Here is a 24,056-nt window from a genome sequence, read left to right as displayed (position 1 = left end):
GTAAATTGTCTCCTGTCCTCTGCATCTCATTTGTAGGCTTCATCACTATTTCCTGGGCCCCTCCAGATATATCCTTAAAAGGTTTAACGCGAAGTAGGCCTAGGGATGACTAGCCTACTTTCAAACCACTCAACATTTAAATAAACATCGTTTCATAGAACCCATATCGCATCTATCATACACCCTCTTTTACGTTCTTTATCTTAATCCACACATTTGCATATCCTGTTGTTGTAAAACCAGAAACTCCCTCAATGTTTAACTTTGGTATCACAAGGTAAGGCCAAGGCGGTGCCAACTAGAATTCCAGCTGTAACAACATTTAAACAAACCACGCAAAGGACAGAGAAAACTGCGCGCTGACACGCTCACGCGCGCACACACTTACAGGTGATGTCATGCCGCACTCTAGTGGTCACATGGTCTCACTACAACATCATTCTTTAGTAGAACACTTGACATTTGAATTTAACAGTGGTCTTGAACCGCTTACATAATTTGCATCGTATGTAGAGGCGACAGGGACAATTTGTCACACTTTTTCAATCTTCTAATATTCTAAACGTCTAGTCTATTTGCTTTTAATTTTCTTTAATCTTATTATTTTTACCCTGTTTGTAAAGAAATATGAAAAGATACATAAGTATATATAAAAAAAAACTTCCTGTTGGTTATTTTGATCAACAAAGACAACATTTAATAAATACTGCAGGATAAAATTACATATTTAGTGGATAGGCATTCTTTAAAAAAAAGGTACGTCTTGTCTGAATGCACATTCTGGTTCACATTCTTGGAATTTTGTTTATGCAATATAATTCACTAAATGTTCCTGAGTCTATTTGGGAAGCTGATTGTGCTTTTACTCTTCGAAACAACAGGAAGAAACATAACATAATGATTTCTATTTTAAGCAGTGCTTCTTAACACAACTAAGCACAAATTCTAACGAGCTTTCAATATACATTAACAAATTTCTGTAAGGGGCCAAGCATATTTCGTGTGTGTGCCCCTTTAGGCATGCCCCTGCTCCTGAGTCACATATCTATTATCAGAGCAAGATCTGAAAAAATTAAATAAATAAATAAAAAATTGTATATATAAAAAGTTAAAATCAATCAATCAGTCAACTACAGAGTTCATTAAATCTCATTTATTGAAATATAAATCTTTTCAATGTACATGGTCATAATGCATATTATAGCAAAAGAATAACATCTGATAGAGGGAATAACTAGAATTAAACATATTGTACAATAGTATATACTTCATATCTCTCCATTGTTTCCCCTCTTCCTGCACATGAACATTCACTCTACTGTCTCTTTAGAAAACATTTACCTTATCTTTTCCACACAGACACACTTTGAACTTCTACACACACACACACACACACACACACACACAAAAGCAGAAAAAAAAGAATGCTAGAATAACATTTTTAAAAAGAAGCTTTTCAAAAAGTGCAACATTTTAATATACATCTCCTCTCGACTTGCTCGTGAAACAGACCACAGTAGAGGGTGAAGACGGGGGGGGCAGGGCAGTGATATGCTGAAGTCCTGATATACAATGATACACATTTACAATGAACAGTGATGTATAACATCAAAGTAAAAATCTAAATGACGTGTCCCTAAGATGCTTCAAGACTATAGGATTTGGCTATGAGTAAATCTACACTGCGATTTTCAATTGTTTTGCATTAGGGAGGTCACATAAATCATCACAAACAAACTACTATGTCTGTCAGGGCATGATTATCTCAGTTGTCTTATTTGGTTTAATGCTCATATATAAAATCTAATGCACAGGAAAGTAAAACTTGAGGAGAATCTGAGGAAACAGAAAATGTACCGATTTTCAAACATGAGCAAGTCATTTAACTGAACCGCAAAGTCTTTCCTCATTACTAGACTGGCGTATAAACTTTGAAAACAGTGTGAAACTTCATGAAACAGGTCATTGCATTTGAGTCGACTTTTACAAAAGCATAGCTTTGAATATCAGTAATGCCTCAGATTGACATAATAGTTCAGTAAAAACATTGACATAAAGATGTTGACAAAAAAACGACATAAAGATGTTTTAAATAGTCATATCAGCATCTTATAAAGGTTGAAGTCACAAAAACACATGTGACTCACAGGTCAAAACACAGTTGCCATTTTCTTCATTTAGGACTACATAATTTCTCCCGACCCGACCCAGTATTCACAAATAATATATCCATACTATTCAAACAAAAACTATCCAGTACAAAAATAAATTTCAAACTGCCACACTTATTGAGATATTGATGATATATGATCAGTTACATTAAACCTACTGTATACGTGCTGTTTAGTTGGTGGACTAGATCCTGTAAAATTGTGGGAGTGAGGTGAAAAAATGGGCCTGATCCAAAACAGAGGCCATGTTGACCCAGTTGTACTGTTTTTATTATTATTATTATTTCTATAGTGGTTTTTAGTAGCTCAGATTTATTCATTTAAAATGTAGCAGTTGTGAAACCACTCAGGTCATTGGTATGATTAGAAATGACATGCTTATATTGCTGATCGGAATGCCCGTCAAAATAAAGTTCATATAATCCACTCAAACACAATACAAACATACAGAAATGATATACAAAACAAATATGTCCTCCACTTCCCCTCCTTATTGGTCTTAGCTCCATTAGAGTCATTTAAACAAAGAGGCCCATCAAGAGCGCTCATGGAGTCATTTGGTCCACTGCTCGTTCCTCCAGACCTGTAGAGGGCGATGTCTAATCTAAAAACATCAATGACGTTCACGCAGGCTCCACGAAAGCGAGGTGAGGAAAATAGGGCAGAAGGATGCGAGATCTTTGAACTTGGAATGAATCAGAAGAATGTTTGTCTGTCTCTCTCTCTTCTTTGCTCACAGGAAACTGTCCTCCACCAGGTCTCCTGAGTCCAAGCACATCTCGTCCAGCAAGGTGATGTCCTCCAGGGTCTCTCCCTCACGCTTCGTCATGGAGCTGCTGGAGCCTGTCTCTATTGCGCTTTCCTCCGACGTCTGAGAGCTGTAGTGAACAGCGAAGACAATTCATTAATACAAAGACTCCCTGACCATGACTTTTAAGTATTTATATGGAGTCTGTAAGATTTTGTAATGTGTTTGGAAAAATGTAAATCTATAAATATTTTAAATGGTTGTTATTAAAATTTTTCTATTTTGATATATTTCAAAATGCAGTTTATTCCTGTGATGGTGAAGCTGAATTTTCAGCAGCCAATACTTCAGTGTCACTTGATCCTAATATTTGGTGCTGAAGTAATATTTCTTATTATCAATGTTGAAAACAGTTGTTCTGCTTAATATTTTTGGAGAAACTGTGATACATTTATTTCTGGATTGTTGTAACATTATAAATGTCTTTACTGTCACTTTTGTAGAATGGAATGAATCAGAGGAATGTTATCAATTTACTGCATCCTTGCTAAATAAAAAGATTAATTTCTTGAAAAAAATGTATAAAAAAAGTACCTAAGATTTTGAAATAATATTGTATATGTCCAAAATCCTCTTGAATCATCATCCTAACACAGATTGAGAATGTGATGTATTTGGTGGGCTACCTGTGGCGGTTCCTCTTGCTGTAGTCTTCATGTGACAGCGGGTCGAGGTCCGGCAGAGGAATGATGTATCCGCTGTCAGAGCTGAGTCTCTGTTCATCAAAGCCGCTCTCGCGGTCCTTCATTTTGCCCTGGTTCTTGTAGAGCACACCCATGTACGCATCATCATTGTCAACGCACTGCACCCGAGTCACAGCGGGGTGATCGCTCTTCAGGAAGTCACGATTCACGCGTTCGTAGCACTGCACAAGAGAAACATAAATACAAAATTAAAAGTTATAAATAAATAATATGTAATTAATATTTAATCCAAAAAAAATATAGAAATAAAACATAAAATTATTACAGCACGTGCACTAACAATATATCAAACTAAAATAGATAAAAGAGCTGTAATGTAGCTGTAAATGAAATGTTAATCTCAAATTAAGCTTGCAATTCACTGTTCTAAGTTAACATATTGTACTGAAGGAAATGAGGGAGAAATTGAATCATTTCTGGTAGTTGTAAATAGCACTTCAACACCACCATAAACACTGCTCAACCCGAAGTTCTGCCCCATTTCTGCGAGCCTTCTGTGGTTACTTGAGGGCTTACTGGCCCATTTGCGAACCGCATTTCCCACCACACCCCTGCCCAAGGTGCTATAACAGGAGCTAGTTATTCCCTGGGCCATGTGACTCTGGGAAGCAGTGTTTTGAAGTACCACGTGTGGTGTCAGTTTAATAGAGCAATTAGGGCTAGCTGGTGGATGCTAACTGTCATTAGCACTGCGGGGTTTGCCTTGCTGGGGCGTTAGCCAGCTGGAGCACTGCTGTGCCAATCTCTGTTAGTGGTCTGGCTGTGTTGGCAATGATGACATATACATCCCGAGGCCTCAAAGCACAGATTGACACACAGCATTTAAGCTACAGGAAGTGGGAAGCCATTTCCACCATGCTTTTATCTGGGCCATTTATTAGGGCATGGCGGGATATTTTATTACAGTTTAGAAAATGTTTCATTTTCTATTATAGTTTTCAATTTCAGTTTAGTTGAGTATAAGTAGCATTTATTTGATTTTGTTCTTTTGACAATTCTAAAAGTAAATCTGATTTAAATATAGTTTTATCTATTTAAAATGCATTTGTCCCTACATATTTTTTTTTGTGGTGGTGTCTATTTAAGATTTATTCACCCATAAACATCTCATACAGAAAGCTATGGATAGCTTTAATCCCAAATAAGACTGAAACGATTTGCAAGTGATAAACATAGAAAGAAAGAACAGAGAATCTTGAAATGGTGTGTTCATGTTGCAGGCTTACTCTCTTATATCCTGAAGGCAGCAGAGAGGCCACCGTTTCACTCAGGCTGTGGAAAGACGGTCTCTTCTCTGGTTCACTGTTCCAACACTTCATCATAAGTTCATAGCTGCACATAGACAAGCAATAAGACACTGTTTAGACATCTGCACCAATTAAAGCCAAGCACAGTAACACAGTCACATAGACTTCGAGATGAAACGTACACATCACTGGACGAGTGTTCAGGTTTCGCCATTCGGTATCCACTCTTGATCTTGTTGTAGAAGCTGGAATCCACAACCATACCTGGATAAGGAGTCCCTCCTACAGAAACAACAGAAACATATGGTATTTTTGGTGACTGAAATATGGAATAAATCAAATGTGTTGGAAATAACTTCTAAACAAATTTATGGTGACAAGAAACGTACCAAGAGAGAAGATCTCCCATAATAAGATGCCATAAGACCAGACGTCACTTAGTGTAGTGTATAAGTTATCAAAGATACTCTCAGGGGCCATCCATTTTACTGGAAGGAAAGTCTGTGTGTGAGAGAGAGAAAGAAAGAGAAGTATAAGAGGATGATAGTTCCAGCTCTTCTTTCCAAAGAAGGTCACGTTAAAACACTAAACATATCCATAATCTAAGATGATTAATCAAGAACACCACATTAGGACTAAGACAAGCACTCACACTTCCTTTGGAGACGTAGTTGTTATCATGCATGATGTCTCTGGCCAGTCCAAAGTCACAGATCTTCACTATCTTGCCTTGAGACAGCAGGACATTACGTGCAGCCAAGTCTCTGTGTACACACTGTGAGAAAAAGAGAGAAGAGACACAGAGAGAACTAAACGAGTGAGCATGTGTTACAGAGACATTCAGTTCAGTTTTAGCGGGCTGTATTATACAGAAGGATTATTTATTTGAGATAGCTCTGGATATCTGAAGTGGTAAAACATATTTATTTATCTTTTCTATGTCTTTCCTCCCCATGTAGTCTAACCCAGATTACTTCAAGCCTTTTTTTGTCACTAACCTAATAACCTTAACAAAAAAACTCAAATACTCCATAAACAATGCATAATCAAACAAATGCTAATTTTAAATATTTATACTGTACATAATGTATTTCACTTTATATCATCATTAAAATTTAGACATTTTAAACCACTTAGTAAACCAAGCATCTACACAAATATTTAATAAATATGTTTTTGTTTAGTTTTTTACATTATTTTATTATTAACCTTGTAGAATCTGCTTAAGTAGACCCTGGTTGGGAACCACAGCCTTTCCTCAGCTCAGTCCCACCCTTGATTTTCTTCAAGGGTGGTCTGGAAGTCCACTTTTGTAAGATGAGATTTAGTAAACCCCCTGTTTCCAGATTTTAAACACAAGAAGTCTAATTAATACTTACTATAACATAACATGAAATGATAACATCATTTCCAATGCTTGGCCTCTGTCCTGAGAGGCTTTTTTTTTACCGAGGAAGTTCTGCAAACCCTCAATCATATGAATTTGAACCATATAGCCACAGCGCATACAGGCAATCATTTTCTCAAATATAGTAACCTGCCATCAGATCACCTCCTCCGCAAAGACTTTCAGAATCACGTTAATGTTATGTCTCAGTGTTGTGTCTAAACTGCAGCGCTGTATATATAAGTGAGATCAAAAGTGGTTTATGCAACTGTTTATGGACAAAACCAACAGAGGCAGTTTTCCTGCACAAACAGGATTTAACTTACGTTCTTAGAGGCCAAGAACTCCATCCCACGTGCCACCTGATAGGTGAAACTGAGGAGGTCCATTGTCGTCAGGCCTTCAGTGGTGTCATCTGAGAGAAGGTTCTCAACTTCACTCTCTGTTGTTCACACAGAAATATTCTGAATTAGCACTGAATGCTAAATGTGTGTGTGTGTGTGTGTCTGTGTGTGTGTGTAAAGTCTGAGGAATGGCAGACAGATGTATGCATTAAGACGTTTGTGCTACAATTACCCTTTGTAATTGCAGGGTGCACAGACTACAGTGACATGGGTGGACCTCTGCTATCACTAGCTAAATATCAGTGTGTGTGTGTGTGTGTGTGTGTGTGTGTGTGTGTGTTCTATAACCACCAGCCAAACCAAACCAGACCACAGCATGCCAAACCGACCTGAGTATGTGCAGCATGCTAGGGACAGACCAAAAAATAAAGTGCCGAAGGGAAAAAATCAGGAGGATGAAGAATGAGAGAACAGGAAAAGGAATGAGGTGGAGATGTGATTTAAGGATACTTCACCCCAAAATAAAATATTCTGCCATCATTCCCTTACCTTCTTTTCATTCCAAACCCATTTGACTTTTCTTTTTCCATTAACTATGAGGAGAAAACTGTTTTTCAAGCTCTTTTCAGTGCAATTATAATGAACTTTTGGATTTCAAATCTTGACATTCTTTCCTCTGCTTGACAAGAGTTCATGATTTGGGAATGAATCAGTCTTCAGAATTGGACATTTTCAATGAATCACTTGATCGAACTAATCCTGTAAAATCTGTTCCTCGTTCAAAGCTGTAAGGCTTGCAATACACAGGCTAGTTACAGGCTAGTCTTAATTATACTCTTATGGTGCATTTGCATTAATTTTTAAGGCTTGAAAACCTCTGTCCTTATTTTTAACTGGAAGGAAAAGAGCAACCAGCACATTCTTCAAAATACCTGCTTTTGTTTTTCCACAGAAGAATGAAAGTCATGCAACGACATGAGGATGAGAAAATGATGACTGAATTGTCATTTTTGGGTAATTATCTATTTAAGAGAGATGTCTCACCGTTGAATTGTCTTTGAGAGGGAGGGTGGTCGTAGTCTGATCTCTGGATGGGGGAGTATTTTGAGGCTTCACTCATTTCCAGCATTGGGACGTACTGCACGGTGTCTGCCTGCTTCATGTCCATATAATCACCTTTCCCCTCAAAAGACAGGATGACATAGCTGCACACATGTGAAACAAAAATAGTAAGTCAGTGAGAAAGTAATGCTGTGTAAGGTCACTCTAGCCAAAAAAAAAACTCACACAATCTTACTATCAGTCATGCTAGTACGTCATCAGAAAGATCTAATGTGTAAGTGAAAGTAAAGAGATCAGATCACCAGTCATCTTAATGTTGCTTACTACATAGTAACCACCTGAGTATTCTCTGGAAAGTGGCAAAAGTTTGTTTTGTTTTATAACCTAGCTGGGCAACTTAATTATGCTGCTTCCTAAGAAACACTATATAGCTAAAAGTTTTGGGACACCCCTTTTAAAGAACTGGTTTGACTACTTTAGTAATTTCCATGGGTGCAAATCTTAATGTTTAATCATATAATGATATTCTAGGGAACTGTGTGCTTCAAATTTTATAGCAACAGTTTGAACATGACCCTTTTCTATTCTAACAAGACAGTGCATCTGTGTATAAGGCAAGGTTCAAAAATAAACAATTGATTCAGTCAGTGTGGAAGAACTTGACTGGTCTGTAAAAAGCCAAGTCCTAGTCCCTGCTAAACACCTCTGGTGTGACTTTAAAAGCAGAACCTGAGCCAAAAACTGATCACAAAAAACACATATAACTTGTGCATATGGGTACAGTCATTTTAGACACTTCCAAAACTGTTGCAACAGAGATGGAAATACAATATTTAAATACATGTATTATGTTTCCATCTTTGTTACCACAGTTTTGGAAGTGCTCTTTTCTGTTCTAAAGAAGGGATTGTCCCAATACTGGCAATATAGTGTATGTCATTTTGTATGTCATATATCCTTTTTATAGCAGTCTTGTTATTCATAACTAATACTAAAAATATTAAAAGTGTTATAGTTAACTGAAATAAAGATAGCTGCCTTTATGAAAAGGCAACCTTTGTAGGAAGCTCACCCTCTACCTCTTCACTTGTCTGTTGTCTCTCTCCTCTCATAAATTATTTAACGTACCCAATTAGACTGAAATCCTGACAATATTAATTTTAAATCAGATTAAAGAACAAGATAAACATTTCCTAACATCATATTTTGACGATTTTATGATTCCCCATTTTAATGAATTCCGATTTTTGTGTGTGTGGGTGTGTGTGTTAGCTGACCTCCTGCTACTCTCATCAGCTGGGTTGATGCCAAAGATGTCTAGCTCTTTCTTTCCCTTTTCTGTGTGGCGGCTGAGAAACCCATCTCTGTTCTTATGCAAGTAGTTCACCAGGTCTCCATAGAAACAATACTCCGTGATAATGTAGATTGGTCCTGAGGGACAAAAAGAGAAAGAGTGAGAGCAGTGTTAATAAAACTGGTCTAATCTTATCAGAGACTTGTAAAATGTCTAAAAGCAGGAGGTTAGAGTTCTACGTTGCACTTAACTCTGCCTGTTAAAACGCCACACTATAAACACCCATGAACCAAGTAGACACCACCCTAGAGACCAAGTGTTTGTGTTTGTTATCTGTGCGTTTGTGCATGTTCACCTGATTTGGTGCACGCTCCCAGAAGGTTGACAATGTTTAGATGAGGGCCCAGGTGTGTCATAATTTTCAGCTCTGACATCAAAGCCTGTTTCTCACTGGAGCGCGCTGTCGCTGAGAAAGCAAGCATATTAACCACTTAAATACACTCTTAACAACAACAAAGTGTCTATTTACACTAAGTACAAGTAGCCCGCCTTGTTGGCAGAGGCTATTTACACTAATTCTGCCCATCAACGTTTGATTCGGTTAGTCATCATTACAAAAGACTAGGGATGAGCGATACCTCTTTTTTTTTTTTAGATCCGATAGCAATATTTGCAAGCCCAGTATCATCAATGTCTATATCTCTAAACTAAACTGATCTTTTCAATTATTAAAAGAATAATAAGCCTTGTACCGTCGAGCTAGGTGGGCGTGGTTTTTAGCTCCCGCCTCTTTGCCCATTATCGACTATCCCGGATATTGAAGCGGGAGGTGTTAACTGATACCATGCTCCCCTAGCTTGACGGTGGAGACAGCAGCGGCAATCCACCTGCCACTGAAGTGGCCATGTCCTCAATTATGCAGAAATGTAAGGCTTAATATAATTTAAAGGGATGAGTTATATACAGTTGTCATGATGGGCAAAATTAGCTATATAGACCAAAAAAATAAAAATTAACCAGGCTGTAAACATGTTTATTTCTGCTGTAAATTTGGGCATTTTTTTATGGGATTGATTCTCTTTTGTAGCCAGCCTCTAGCGGTCAGTTGATGAATTACAGTTAAATTAATGGTTAAAAAAATGCATTTCAGAATCAATATTTTTATGTGAGGATCGATCCTTTCGAAACAACATCAGTATCGAAAGTATTGATACTTAAGGATCGATCCACCAATCCCTATAAAAGACTTTACACTCAATAAGTTATTTTTGCATACTGTTTTAAAATGTAGTACAATATTAAGGTGCAGATAATTGCCACTTTTTGCTATTTTAACATGTGTAAATATAATCTATAGCTATTTGCATTTAGTGTAAATAGTATAAATCGCTATTTACACTTAGTGCAAATAGCATCTATAGCTAAGAAATTATATTTTCACTTAGTGTAAATAGCATCTTATTGCTTTTTACACAGTGTAAATAGCATCTACTGCTATGTGCACTAAGTGTAAACAGCCTCTATCACTATCTATAGACGCTGACTAAAAATAAAGCTTCCATAAGGGGGTTTTCAAATAGATGTCAGAAAGGAACCATTTTGGGTTCGTCAAAGAACTTTTCAGTAAGTGGTTCTTAAAAAAAAACTTTTTTTGTTTTTGAAAACATTTGAACAATCAATAGAACCTCAATAGAACCTCAATTAACAATGCATTTTATACATGCAACTACTAGTTCAACTTCTGTTAACTCACGTTTAAGCATTTTCACTGCCACTTTCATCACAGGTTGAGAATGACTAAGTCCATAAGCAGTGCCTTCCACCACTTTCCCAAATGCACCTGAGCCCAGGACACGACCTGCAACACACACACACACACACACACACACACACACATAGACACAAACTTTAACTCATTTGCATAGCCAGAGGATGCCACTGAAATATAACCTAGTCTAAACAAGCATGTAAACTCAAATCGCTTCCTGCAACTTTCAGTATCACCACAGTGGTTTCCTGTTAGTAAAAGATCATTTTGCATGTTTGAGTCAAAAACCTCAATCAGTCTGTACAGTCACCACACAAAGCTCCTTAATAAGATCTGCACACTAGATTGTGATGATGTCATATTAGGACGGCTATCAAGACGACCACAATCCCATCAAGTACATAACCACAACAAAGTGTCACTTAAAGATGGTTGAACCACACTGAATCCACAAGACAGGATCATGGTCGACTGATCCATTATAAATGTTACTCACCCAGTACAAGTGAATCCCGAGAGAACTCCCAGCGAGAGTCATATGGAAGCTGCATGGGGTCCACATAGATGTACTCGTGACCGTCCGGACTGACCGATTCAATCACACGCCATCTGATCTCATAACGTGGTTTCTGTAAAGAGGTGTACAAGGAGAGGGTAATTCTCATGTGGTTAATAACAGAGCTTTCTGTTACAGGAGGACGGTCAGGCTGTTCCAGACTCAGGCTGACAGGGGAGAAGTGTCACTCACTCACAAGCAATATGACAGATGTTCAATTGACAGTCTCATTTCAGCCCTCACAGATGCTAACATGACTGTGCTGATGCATCATGTCTATTTATGCCTCAAATGTGTATGAGTGACTGGAAGGCTGAATGTGAAAGAGTGAATCTGGTGATTTGTGAATGAGTGCGAGTAAGTGAATGACTGAGTAGTTAAGAGAGTGGTAAGTCAGTTAGTGGTTGAGTGAGTAACAGAGTGAATAAGTGAATGAATGCATGAATGAATGGACTGAGTGAGAGGATAAAAAAGTCAATGAGTAAATCTCACACATAGCAAACGTTTGATAAAATTTGTAATCTTTTTAAAACAAGTCTTATGCTTACCAATGCTGTATTTATTTGATCAAAAATACTGTAAAAACAGTATCTAAGATAACTGTTTTCTTATTCCATTCATATTTCAAAATGTGAATTATTTCTGTTACAGCAAAGCTGAATTTTCAGCAGCCACTTCTCCAGTCTTCATTGTCACATGATCCCTCAGAAATCATTTGATGCTCAAGAAACATTTCTTATTACATATCAATATTGAAAACAGTTGTGCTGCTTCATATTTTTTTGAAAGAACAGAACATTTATTTGAAAAAGGAATTTTGTCACATTATAAATGTCTTAACTGTCGCCTTTGATCAATTAAATGAGTCCTTGTCGAATAAAAGTATTCAGTTATTAGAAAAATCTTACTGATAAGTACGGATAAAAGAACAAGTGTTTAAAAGGGTGAGCAAGTTAGTGAGGAGATATGAGTGAAGAAATGGTTGAATGGGTGAGTGAATGAGTGATTAAGTCAGTGGGTTAATATGAATAAATGAGTAAATGGGCAAGAGAATAAGTAAATGAGTGAGAGAATGAATGAGTCAATGTAAATGAGTGAGTAAATGGGAGTAACAGAGTCAATGTGAGTGAGAGAGTGGATGAGTAAATGAGTGAGTACCTGTTTCCAGATAATGACCAGCACAATGAGTGAGATGATGACAATGACCAGCAGCACCAGAACAGCAGCAGCCACAGTCAGCTCCGAGTGCGGACCTGAACACACCAGCAGCAGCAGCAATGAGGAAGAGGAGGGTGGAGATATGGAAAGATATGGTACAAAACTAAACTCTGACAACTGACAAAACAAAAGCTTAATTTACATACCTAATAATGTCATCATAATAGTACAAATATTTTGAACCGCATCACACTCGTATGCTGTATTAATCAAGGTGCCCAGCATGAGCAATTTATTTAAACGGTAACTTAGTGAAGCAAAACCCCTGCCAACAGAAACTAGTGTAAACACATATGGATTTGTTTCTGAGGACCATGGACGGTCCACCTGAGGAATCTATCACAGGAAAAAGACGTGGGGAGCCTGACAAGGCAGGCACGGTTTATAAAATGAGGCAAACAGATGTAAAGACTTCTAAAGTAGTGCTTGCTCAATTCAAAGAACCATGATGAACAGATAAACACACAAACACATAAATACAGAGATGCTTCCTTACAATGACGGAAACTTCAACAAACAAAACCTAGCCTCAGTGCAGATCTACTGCCAGCAATTCACCCCTAAATAAACTGTACACCTGTGATTCAAATTAGTTTCAAATCAGCTTGAAACTTTGTTTACTTTGTCTACCCAAGACAAACAGTGACACAAAAGAGATTCACAGCACTTCAAATCATGGGCTGGACAATAAAATCAGCTCCTAAAATTAAAAAAGAAATCTGTAATGCGACAAACATAGGCCTCTTACCATTTGACACGAGTTTAACCTCTCGTGACACAGCGCCCATGTCATTCCTGGCCAGACAGCGCACAGCAATTGTGCTCTCAAGATGGTGGAAGATGATGTGACTCTCAATGTTGTTGTCCACTTCCATTTGCAGTTTGACTGTGATGCCCGTAGAGTTGATCGGAAGTGGCATCCACTGGGAGGAATCGTTGGCACAGCTGGTGGAAGAAGGAAAAGTGCTCAGTGTGATGTCATTATGGTGACTTGACTTTCATCTCTAGGGATAAGACTGTGTCATCTACTTTGGACTGCTTTTATAGAAGGAAAGGGTGAACAATTAGGACTGAATAAAGGAAAACAGAAATATAGAAACAATACCTGTAGGGTAGCAGAATGAAAAAAAGAGAGGAATGCTTACTGTTTAATGTTTTTACAGATATAAAAGTCCACATCAGGGGCGGGGGAGCCAGCAGCAGTACACACCACTTCCTGACCTGCAGCAGAGCCGTGGTGGATATCCACCAGGTCCACAATCACGGGGGGAACTGGAAGAAGAGAAACTAGTTTTACACTGGCCCTATCCCTTTTTTTTTTCTTCAGCAAGGATGCATTAAATTGATCTTTAGTGACAGTAAAGATATTGAGAATGTTACAAAATGTATATTTTTTTAAATAAATGCTTTGATCTTTTGAACTTTCTATTAATCAAAGAATACTATAATGTTAGGGTTAGGATAATAATAATAAGAAACTTTTCATGATCAAATTAGAATAATTTCTGAAGGATCATGTGACACTGAAGACTGGGGTAATGGACGCTGAACAGCTTTTGCCATAACAGTAACAAATTGCATTTAATTATAAAGTACTTTTTATTGTAATAATATTTCATAGTGGTTCACTGTATTTTGATTAAATAAATGCAACCTTGAGTTTCTTTCATCTATGAAATCATTCTACTGACCCAAACTTTTTGACCAGTAGTATATTTTATAGCCTATGCATCAGAAAAATATTTCCTAAATATTTGAAATATAAAAGTAATTTAATTAAATTAAATTTTAATTAATGTTTTCTTTACAAAAAAAAAAAAAAAAAAAATATATATATATATATATATATATATATATATATATATATATATATATATATATATATATATATATACCACAAATAATTTATTTATTTACAATATAACAATATAATGTAAAATTAAGGCTATGACTTCATATGAACACTTTTGTTACAAAATGATGCCAAACATTATTGATTGATGCTTCATAAAATGTGTCATGTTTTATGAAAGAAGTTATAATTTAATATCTCATGTATTATAGAGCCTTTTTTTTGAGCCTTCAATTGTGTTTCATGCAACAACAAAATATATCTTTATTTTATCAGTCAATGTTTATTTTTTTCATAGTTAAGTACTGAAAACTACCATTTTGAAGAAGTATGCTTTAACTTGTTGTAATTATTTTCAGTATTTTCCACACTCCTGGTTAGGACAAATACAGTACATAGGAAAACCAACACTTATACTGTAAGCACATGTAGCTACACACTGCTTGACAAAGATCCTCCAGTTGACAACAAGAAAAACAAAAACAAATATATGTAAAGAGTGGTTAAGAAAGATATAGAGGTGCACCGAGATAAACAAACATGAAGCAGAGGAAAAAGCAAACACATGCAAATGTAGGTAAACAAAGGTTTGACAAAAACAACCCTCAGCTACAGAAAAAAGAAAAGGTCCCACCTTTAACCTGAAGGTAGAAACTGTTGCTGGCCGTCTGGCTGCCTGTCTCTGCCCTGATGGTATAGTTCCCACTGTCCTCTGCTTTAGCCCTGATCAGGGTCAACATGCCTTGGTAACTGAAAAAAACAAAACAACAGCTTTAACGCAACACTTTTAAAGAGATATTGATGTAATTCATTTTTTCTATTTAAGCATAAATATAAAATGTGATATTGGAAAAACAGTGAATATGTGAAAGCTGAGTTTTTTTAGTCACCTGGTCTCATCGATTTTTAGGAGGCTGGTGGCGATCTCTGCAGCAACATCTCCCAAGACCGATCCGTCCTTTAACCATGTGACTTTGGGGGCAGGGAAAGACTGTATGGCCACCCTGAACTCTCGCACCTCGTCCAGCCTAGTAGTCTCCACTGGACCAGTCATTGGATTTATGTGCACAAACTCTTGACCTGCACACGAAAACCAAAAGGGCATATTAGGACTGCAACTGAATCACTGTGAGAATGTAATCATGTGTTTATTTGCCATATGCATTAAAAATCATCTGTATCTGTGTGAGTGCATGTGATCACTGTACCATAGACTGTAATAGTGAGTTGTTTGGTTTGGCTCTCATTGCTCTTAACATCAGTGATGGAGCAAGCATAGACGCCGCTGTCTTTTAATGAGGCATTAGTCACTGTCAGAGTATAATGGATCTCAAGATCGCGCTTATTCTCCTTTACGGTCTTTACTCCTCGACCCGCCTAAGAGAGAACGACAGAGGAAGATATATTTATTTTTTTAATTTGTTAAATATTGATTTTGAGGATCTTTTTTATTCTGTTTCTGTCTCACCATTTTCCCAGGGTATTTCCAGTGGTCCTCCAGTATCTCACTGTTTCTGGCTACACAGTCAACGGTGATGGTCTCACCCACCAGAAGAGCTTTCTTCTCTGCTCGCAGCTCGACTTCCACATCAGACCCTCCTGAGAGACAATATAAAGATTGCATGTTAACGTGGTTTAATGCATGGGAGGGAAATGCAAGTCTTGGTTAGCTTAATACAGTAGGCTACACATAGCAGGATCATGTCAACAAATAGATAACATATAATTAGAATAGTGAGTGCTAGAGTTAGAGGGTCAAATAAAAATGGAAAAGATCAAATTGAGTTGGGTAGGTCATTCCATCGGGAGGGAACAGTTAATGTAGAAGTCCATGAATTTTTTTAATTTTTAATTTACAGTTAAAACAGAAATTACAGGTAGAAAGGCTATACAAGTGAGTTAAATACATTTAATCAGCCTTGTCATGTTTATTCAGGTAATATATATATATATATATATATATATATATATATATATATATATATATATATATATATATATGTACTGACAAACACAATAATTTCTGCATTGTCACATGCCATCCACACAATCAAATTCATTCTCACCTGTCCAGCCATGAACAATGTACTCTATGCTGTCATGCGTCTGTCCGTTAGTGAGGGCCCTGCAGACATACGTCCCAGAGCTGAAGAGGCCAGTGAATCCTCTCGTGCTGTCATAGACGCTGGGCAGAACCTGATTGGACTCGATGTGAATCAGGGAGACTTCGGCACTGGGGTCCGTCACACGGCAGGGAATCTCCATTTCATCATGACTCGTCAGCACATGGTTTTCAAAAGGGATCATGGACTGCACAAATGGCGTTTCTGGATCTGTTCGTGTTTTTGGAAAGAAATGAAATACCAGTTTGCCATGTACAAAGGGCTTCATATAAACTATCTGGCATATTATGTTTTTCAAACAACGTAGCTGTGTCAATCTGGCTTGTGTGAAAATCAAATCAGTACCTGGCACATAAATATAGATGGAGCTCTCCTCAGTGTTATTGCTGGAGTCATAGTAGCAGATGTATTTTCCTGTATGGGCGGCCGTCGCATTGCCAACAGTCACAGTAGAGATGAAGAGTCCTTTTTTTTCAGAGTCGAACTGATCGTGGAGATAAACAGGGCCGTGCCAGGAGAGCTCGGCCTGACCGCGACACGTGAGTCGGAAAGTGGAGTGGAGAGACACCTCCATGCTGTCCCTCTGGGGCCACATGACAGGAGCCAGCACTGACTGTAGCAGCTCTGGGTACATAGCTGATCACGACATGAACAAGAATTTGAATTTCAATTGCAGCTTGAGATTTGGGAATCTGAATCTTCACGGGCACTTCATACATTTTTGCTGTTTGATATAATAATACCTTCAACAAGCAGTTTGAAAGAAAATCTTGAAGTCATGGAACCAGTGGATGCAACAATCTCATAGACGCCACTGTCTTCCTCTATGGGGTGACGGAGAACCAGAATATTCTCATACCTTTGTAAGAAAAAGACTTTTTCAGTGGTATTATGACACTGACGTATGACTTTCATATAAATATGACCAATAATAACATTTTTTAAGATAAAACAACACTATTTTTACACAGAAAGACTAATATTGGTTTATAAAATCTGAAATTTATATTTCTATTTTAAGAACAGGTTTATGAAATTCTACCTGAGGCCTTGTAGATGAGTGGTCTTGGTGGAGATGTAGCTGTCATCCAGCGGAAGGTCATCTTTAAACCACCTGACCTTTGGCTCAGGGTCAGCATCAATGTAAATAGTGAACTCTTTTTCCTCCAGAAGCGACACAACCTCCACTGGCCCAATGCCATTAGATATTACTTCCACAAAAGAGCTCTCTAAAGGTCAGAAGAAAGAACATTGATTGATTGTCTACTCCACATCTGTTCAGCCCATCTCCATTTACTGGTGTTTTAATGGTGAAAGCAGAGGTGTGTAGAGTCAAGTGAGAAAGAGAAGTGCACACCGTGGACTGTGATTCCCAGGCTGAGAGACTTGGTTTGATCAGTGAGCTGGTTGGTAACAGCACACTCATAGAGTCCAGTGTCCGCCACAGAGGCTTTCGGGATGTTGAGGATGTACTGAACCTTGTCCGGGAAAGTTAACTTCATTGAAACAGCATTTCCGGCCTGAATAGTGTTATAATTAGGAGAGAAAAATAAAGAGCAGAATTACACACATTGTGTTTATTATGGATACACATGTGGAATGATGACAGCATGACAGCGATCAATTGCAGTTTTTCTTCTTTTGAAAACTAAAACTATAACTAACCAACCAACTAACAAACTAACTAGCATCTTTTGATTTGGAATTCATCTTTATAAATGTACAACAACAACAACAGCAACAAAAAAAACTAACTTACAAACATCTTTTGATTTGATAAACCATACAAAAACTACTGTATATCAACCTAAAACCAAAATCAAAAAATCTAAATCAACCTAAATCAACCTACAACTACCTAACAGTCCAACTGACTTACTAAAATATTTTGATTTGAAACTCAATGTTAATCAACCATACAAAACTATATCAGCTAACTATCTATCTACCTAACTATCTACCTAACACCACCACTAGATCAACTAAAATTACCTTATTATCCAACGATCTGACTTACTAATATCTTTCGTTTTGAAACTAATTGTTCATAAATCTTACAATCAGATAGCTATCTACCTAACTAACTATCGACTTAACCCAACCATTACATCAACTAAACGAACTACCTAATGAACAAACAAATTGACTTACTAATATATTTTGATTTCGAATTTACATGAATCATCAAACACACAAAATTTATGTACTAAAACTATCTATCAGGCATGTTTTATTTTGGAAAAACCCTTCATTTAACATGTTAGTACATGCAAACCTCTGCGACCTTGTGAGACCCAAACATGTGGATTCACAAGACCACAGAGGGCTCACAGAGGTGAGAAACGCACATCTGTCTTCAACACTCACAGGACATTCGGGTCATAGGTCAAAGCACATAGCAAATTAGTCTAACTTCTTTCCTTTGAGGTTTCTACCTTAAGTTTTGTACATTTTTGTATTTCTAAAGAACGAGAGAATACTGCCACAGAATATGTCTCTGCATCAAGGCAGGAGTCTTCAGTTATAGATGTCTGAAAAATGAGTTTTGTTTATATTCGTTAAGTACAAAACAGAGAGGGAAAGAGTGAAAGAAAAAACAGATGAGGGTCTTGCCTGTTTTTGGGGATGCAGCCACTGCTGGTGGAAAGCCTTCCCAGGAGACGTCTCACAGGTCAGATTGACAGCATCCCCCTCTTTCACATCCTCCATACTGGCACTCAGCTTTATGTAGAAGCTCTTCTCTTCATCAACATCACCATCATCATCATCATCTTCAATGCAACACAAATCATGCATAAAACATGAACGATGCTGCAATTAAACTCATTTTCCTCACTAGTCTTCTAATTAAAATAAAAACATGTGTGAGTGAAATCAGGGACAGTTGTTTGATGCAAGGACTCAGTCCAAAACCAAAGCAGATACACCAAATCACTCCTTTTCTCTTGCTTTATGTTTAAGCTGTGTCTTCAAACGGCTATAAATGATAAAGTATAAAGTGTGATCCAATATGAAGCAAGTGTGCGTCGGATCTCACACCTGCAGCCCACCCCAACTCAAAATGTCATCACTCTCCAGTAACAAGAATTTGTCATCTCCCTTGGCACTCATGTAATGTCCGAGCTATGACCTAATGTTTCACTTTTCCTTGTCAAAATCCAAAACAATCCATTATACCGTTTGACATTTTGATAACCATCTAAATGGTTAATTATTAGTGTTGCGTTACTTACCCATGTCATTTGTCACGTTATAAACGATGCTCTGCACCGCTTTGCCATTCACACTCGTCTCGCAAACATAGTGACCAGGTGTTATTACACCAAAAAAGCCGAGTTTGTGGTCGTAAAGCACAGAAACTTCAACTCCACTCTGCAGGTTTCGGAGAATCACTTGAGAATGTGGGTTTGTAGCGCGGCAGGGGATAGTTGTGCCCATCTCATCTGTCTCAACAGCAGATTCAGACACGAATGGAACCTCAGGATCTGTTGAACAAGAGGTGGGAGTCCCTTTTACAAATGCAAAATGTACCAATTATTTTATATATATTTAGTAGTCCTGAACAATAATGTACCTTGAACAAAAATGTAGATATCAGTGTCTTTTTCAGGTTGATCCTCATAACTGCAGGTGTAGTATCCTGTGTTAGAGGCATCAGCATCAGCGATCATCAAAGTACTGTGATTAAATCCAGACTGCACTTCACTGTTGGGTGGTAAAGGCTCGACCCATGTCACTGTCCTCTCTCCGGAGCAAGTGATGGTGAACTCAGAATGAGGTGTGAGAATAAATTCCTTTTGATCTGAATTAATTACTGGAAACGGTTTTGAAACATCTGCAGGGAAATATTTAATGTATTTGATTAATTATAGCTTATACCTTTAAATTACAGTGGCACACACACACACACACACACACACATAAGACATTTTCCTTGATTTTTAACTTCCACATACCTAAAAATATCCCTAGTAAGACAATCCCAAAAACGAGATGTGTCTCCACGAACCCCATGTTCACTTAGATCTTGCTCAGCTGAAAGGGGAGAAAATATGAAAATCGATTTTACAAACAGACAGAAATGAAAATAACTAAAAAAAAAAAAAAGGCAACAATGTAAATCAGCCATTTTCTGTGACAGTTCTGAGTTTTACTGTATAGATATTGATCTCTTGTGGTTAATCCAGTATAAAAGATGAACCTCTATTCAGTAATAGCTCAGGTAGCCTAGGGAGACCATTGAATAATCGGCAGCAGAAAGTTTTGGAAAGGTTCAGTGCCAAGACATAAAAGGTCTTTGAGGAGTCTGGACGCGGTTCAGTCAGTAAAATGACGCCAGACTCTGTCGGCGGAGCGCTTGGATAGTTCGCTTCGGCTTTGTTTGAACACCAGGTGGAGACACAGTACACATTTTCCCGAAGAGACGACCGCTGCGAGTACAATCAACGGATACGAGTTTCAATGTTCCACATGTAGAAAAACATGGCATTTTCATGGTACATTCGTACAGCTGTGACATTTTAAATCCTGAATCATATATGTATACAGCAAAATATAAGATATAACAAAAACTCACATGGATCCAAATCAGTAGACCTATTAAGATTACTGCGCCTATCCGTTGACTACTCAGTAATATTAATATCTTGGCCTACAGTATGTAGGGGGCAATATATTTCCTTTATTTTAAATCAGTTTTCGCCGTATAAATTAAATTTTTTAATTAAATTTGGTCAGATGAATTTAAATTGGTATTCAAACTTTTCTGACCTTTGAGACTACACTGCGTAAATTATTTTGATTTCAAAAGTCTCGTCACTGGTTTAAGCGCTTGTTTGGGTAAATGTCTAATCAGACATTCCGCGCGCGTGTTTTGTCTGCGTCTGTCTGATCCTCGGACCCCTGGGTTCCATCAGCGCTTCAGCAGGCAGTCAGTGCCACTTCATTTAAAGTGGTCTCAGTTATCCTGAAGAAATGCACCAATTTAGTCCTCTTCGAAAAAAAAAAAAAAAAAAAAAAAAAAAAAATATATATATATATATATATATATATATATATATATATTAATTACCTTGATTAATTTATATAGTAAATTAATTAAGGTAATTAATTGAAGAAATAATGTCCAGTTATTTTGTAAAATAAGTGGTTTTCTTCAAGGTCTACTTTCAAAGTGATGGAAAAAAACTATTTTTACAGTCCAGAGAAGACTGAAGCTCTGCCGTTTGCTCATGTCAGCCCTCTCAAGCTAATTATCCTTGGTGAATCCGGGGGTGTTGAGTAAGACTGTAATTAGTCGACCCCTTTCTGTGCTGCAATTTGGGAATCCATTGGATTGCCGTGGGAATCAATTGTGGAATGGCAGACGCGTGCGCTTTTGGTACCGCTCATCTGTCCAGCGGTGACGGGAGCGCAAATTTCGGATCGCACCCCCATCGCCAGGCGCCCACACACAGATGCGCAATTGACTGCCAAACACAAACGATCCGCCGCGCTTGACACTTTCGGGCAACAGCTGAGCGAGGGGTGCCCTCCAACACCCAGTAACTTCACGCGTAAAAGCGATTTCCATGGGAATAAAAGAAAGCGTTCTAAAGATAGTCTGTCGAGAAAAAATCGCTGAGTACAGTTGTAGTCGCTGCAGAGATTTTTTTCTTCTTTTTTCATTTCATCCAGTTTCAGCCTTATTTTAGTCAAAGCAAAGCAAAACGGTGTCCTTGATCCTTGGTAAATTATTATCTAAATTGCATTAAGTTAATCCACTGAGAAAAGTTCCCCATTCATGCAGATTCATCATCGACTCGGTCTTCAGCGGAGAAGGCGGCAAAGAAGTTTTCTGAACTCCTCAGTCGTGCTTGGACTCCATCGCCCCGCAATAAACAATTCTCCATTCCGCAGACTAATCCAAAGAATGATATTCCAGCATGGTTATGGGGATCCCAATTACATTTTATTGGGTAAACAAGTCTCCAGATCTAGTCCGAAATGTGGTTGCCATTAGATGCCAGTACTGCTCCTCTCCACGGGCTGAGGCACCCCCAGCTGCGCGCCCTCGGCTCCAACCGAGATCCAGCACAACCAGGCTTTGACTTTACTGGTAATAATGCGATTCATTTGGGAAAAAAGTGCATAATCCTGTTCGATGCAAGAGTGTCAAGAATCAAAATTAAAAAATTTAATTTCTGAGACGAAAACGAATGATTGACGTTTCCATTGTAAGCGTTGATGGAAAACTATTAAAATCCCCGTATCCATTGATACAGAGCCAAATCGTTTTCTTTCCCTTCTTTTTACTTGTCGTCTCAGAAATAGAGAAAACTAATTAAATAAAAAATGCAATTGTTAAAAAATAAATAAATAAACATCTTTAATTAGTCTCATCCTGAATAAGTGCAATTATGCTCAGAGATTCAAGTGTTTTTAAACGTCTGAGGGAAACTTTGTATGAAAGAAAATACAAAAGAAACTAATTAAACTAATTTAAACATACAATACCTTTTTAATCCCTTTTGGTTGTTCCCTTTGATAAAAGAACAGCCAAAATGAATGGCAAAGCTCTTGGTAAAATACTCTAATCAGCCTAAGGGTCCTCAGTTGTAAAGCAGTAGTAGCCTAATCCTCTTCCTTGTGCTGCGCTCCTCCGTCCTGCTCCACAGCCACTCACACAAATGCGCCTCTGCAACAGCAACCTGTAATTGATTCAATGTTACAGTCCATCCTTCCCAGAGAACTAATCATCTAGCTCAAAGTAAATAACTCTCAGGAAACGGCCCCTCCTCTGTCCATCTGCCCCATGATTCCTTTCAAAATAAGAGTCCGTGTTTTCACACTGCAGCTCCAAAGAGGAGTCAGATTTCTCCGCGCTCTGCAGTTCTGAAGGAGGTGCATGAAAAGAGTTTGAGCAGGGAAGAAAAGGACCATATGTTTTTTGTAAGTCCAAGAGGGGCCCTTTTGAAATAAAGGGATCTTTTTGTGGGGACAATGAAGTCAAGTGACCCATTAAAAGTGTTTTTATAGAGGCTTAGGTAGGAAAGAAATCACAGAATTGGGAATGCACAATTACATTCAGTTACTCGATTAACCTTGTCATCACGCTCCATTCTTCACGTTCAGCTTTTAGTTGATTGCGCTTTTCAGTTGTAGTTGTTGCTGCTGCAGGAGCTATGTGCACTTTGTTTTATGCATAGCCAATTCATTTAAGACTACTTTCATTTGTGGCTCTCCTTTCATTTCTGCAAAGACGTTCAATTTTTCAGTTTATTCAGGCTTCATTTCTAATCTTACGCAAATATATATATATAAAACAAAATGTCATTAATATCTGGTATTTTCAGATAAAACATTTAATTTTTTGTGAAGAGTGCAATGTGATTGTGAAATGGATCATTCATTAGAAAAATTGCAAAATTCGGGGTCTACCAAAAGCTCGTGCTGACACATGCAAGGGGGCGCTCTAACATAAGAAACTAATTCAATCGTTCTCGGTCTCTCCCTGTGAATATTCCATTAAGTTTACTTTTAA

General features: G+C 37.7%; 1 protein-coding gene across 3 annotated transcripts; it reads right to left on the bottom strand.

The window, feature by feature from the left end:
- Window positions 1-1,138: 1,138 nt before the first annotated feature.
- LOC113120986 (platelet-derived growth factor receptor alpha) lies at window positions 1,139-23,266 on the bottom strand. Of its 3 annotated transcripts, XM_026291162.1 has the most exons (30): window positions 23,030-23,265; window positions 20,491-20,569; window positions 20,109-20,369; window positions 19,768-20,019; window positions 19,731-19,733; window positions 19,148-19,305; window positions 17,892-18,054; window positions 17,577-17,763; window positions 17,278-17,393; window positions 16,880-17,170; window positions 16,478-16,744; window positions 15,880-16,010; window positions 15,620-15,788; window positions 15,302-15,491; window positions 15,046-15,161; window positions 13,705-13,831; window positions 13,308-13,504; window positions 12,500-12,594; window positions 11,282-11,414; window positions 10,771-10,875; window positions 9,373-9,483; window positions 9,001-9,154; window positions 7,706-7,866; window positions 6,644-6,759; window positions 5,583-5,705; window positions 5,320-5,431; window positions 5,113-5,212; window positions 4,910-5,015; window positions 3,606-3,844; window positions 1,139-3,049 (listed from the first exon to the last, which is right to left on the bottom strand). In XM_026291162.1, exons 2-30 carry the CDS (start codon window positions 20,546-20,548, stop codon window positions 2,905-2,907), a joined length of 4,386 nt encoding a protein of 1,461 aa, XP_026146947.1. In that variant the 5' UTR covers window positions 20,549-20,569; window positions 23,030-23,265; the 3' UTR covers window positions 1,139-2,904. The 3 variants fall into 3 exon arrangements, with proteins under 3 accessions (XP_026146947.1, XP_026146946.1, XP_026146948.1); XM_026291161.1 differs by lacking the exon at window positions 19,731-19,733 and having other exon boundaries at window positions 2,905-3,049; window positions 19,148-19,308; window positions 23,030-23,266; XM_026291163.1 differs by lacking the exon at window positions 19,731-19,733 and having other exon boundaries at window positions 2,905-3,049.
- Window positions 23,267-24,056: the final 790 nt, after the last annotated feature.

This window comes from Carassius auratus, chromosome 20, assembly GCF_003368295.1.
Source record: "Carassius auratus strain Wakin chromosome 20, ASM336829v1, whole genome shotgun sequence".
Taxonomy (NCBI): Eukaryota; Metazoa; Chordata; class Actinopteri; order Cypriniformes; family Cyprinidae; genus Carassius; species Carassius auratus.
This window is presented reverse-complemented; position numbering and strand designations above follow the sequence as displayed.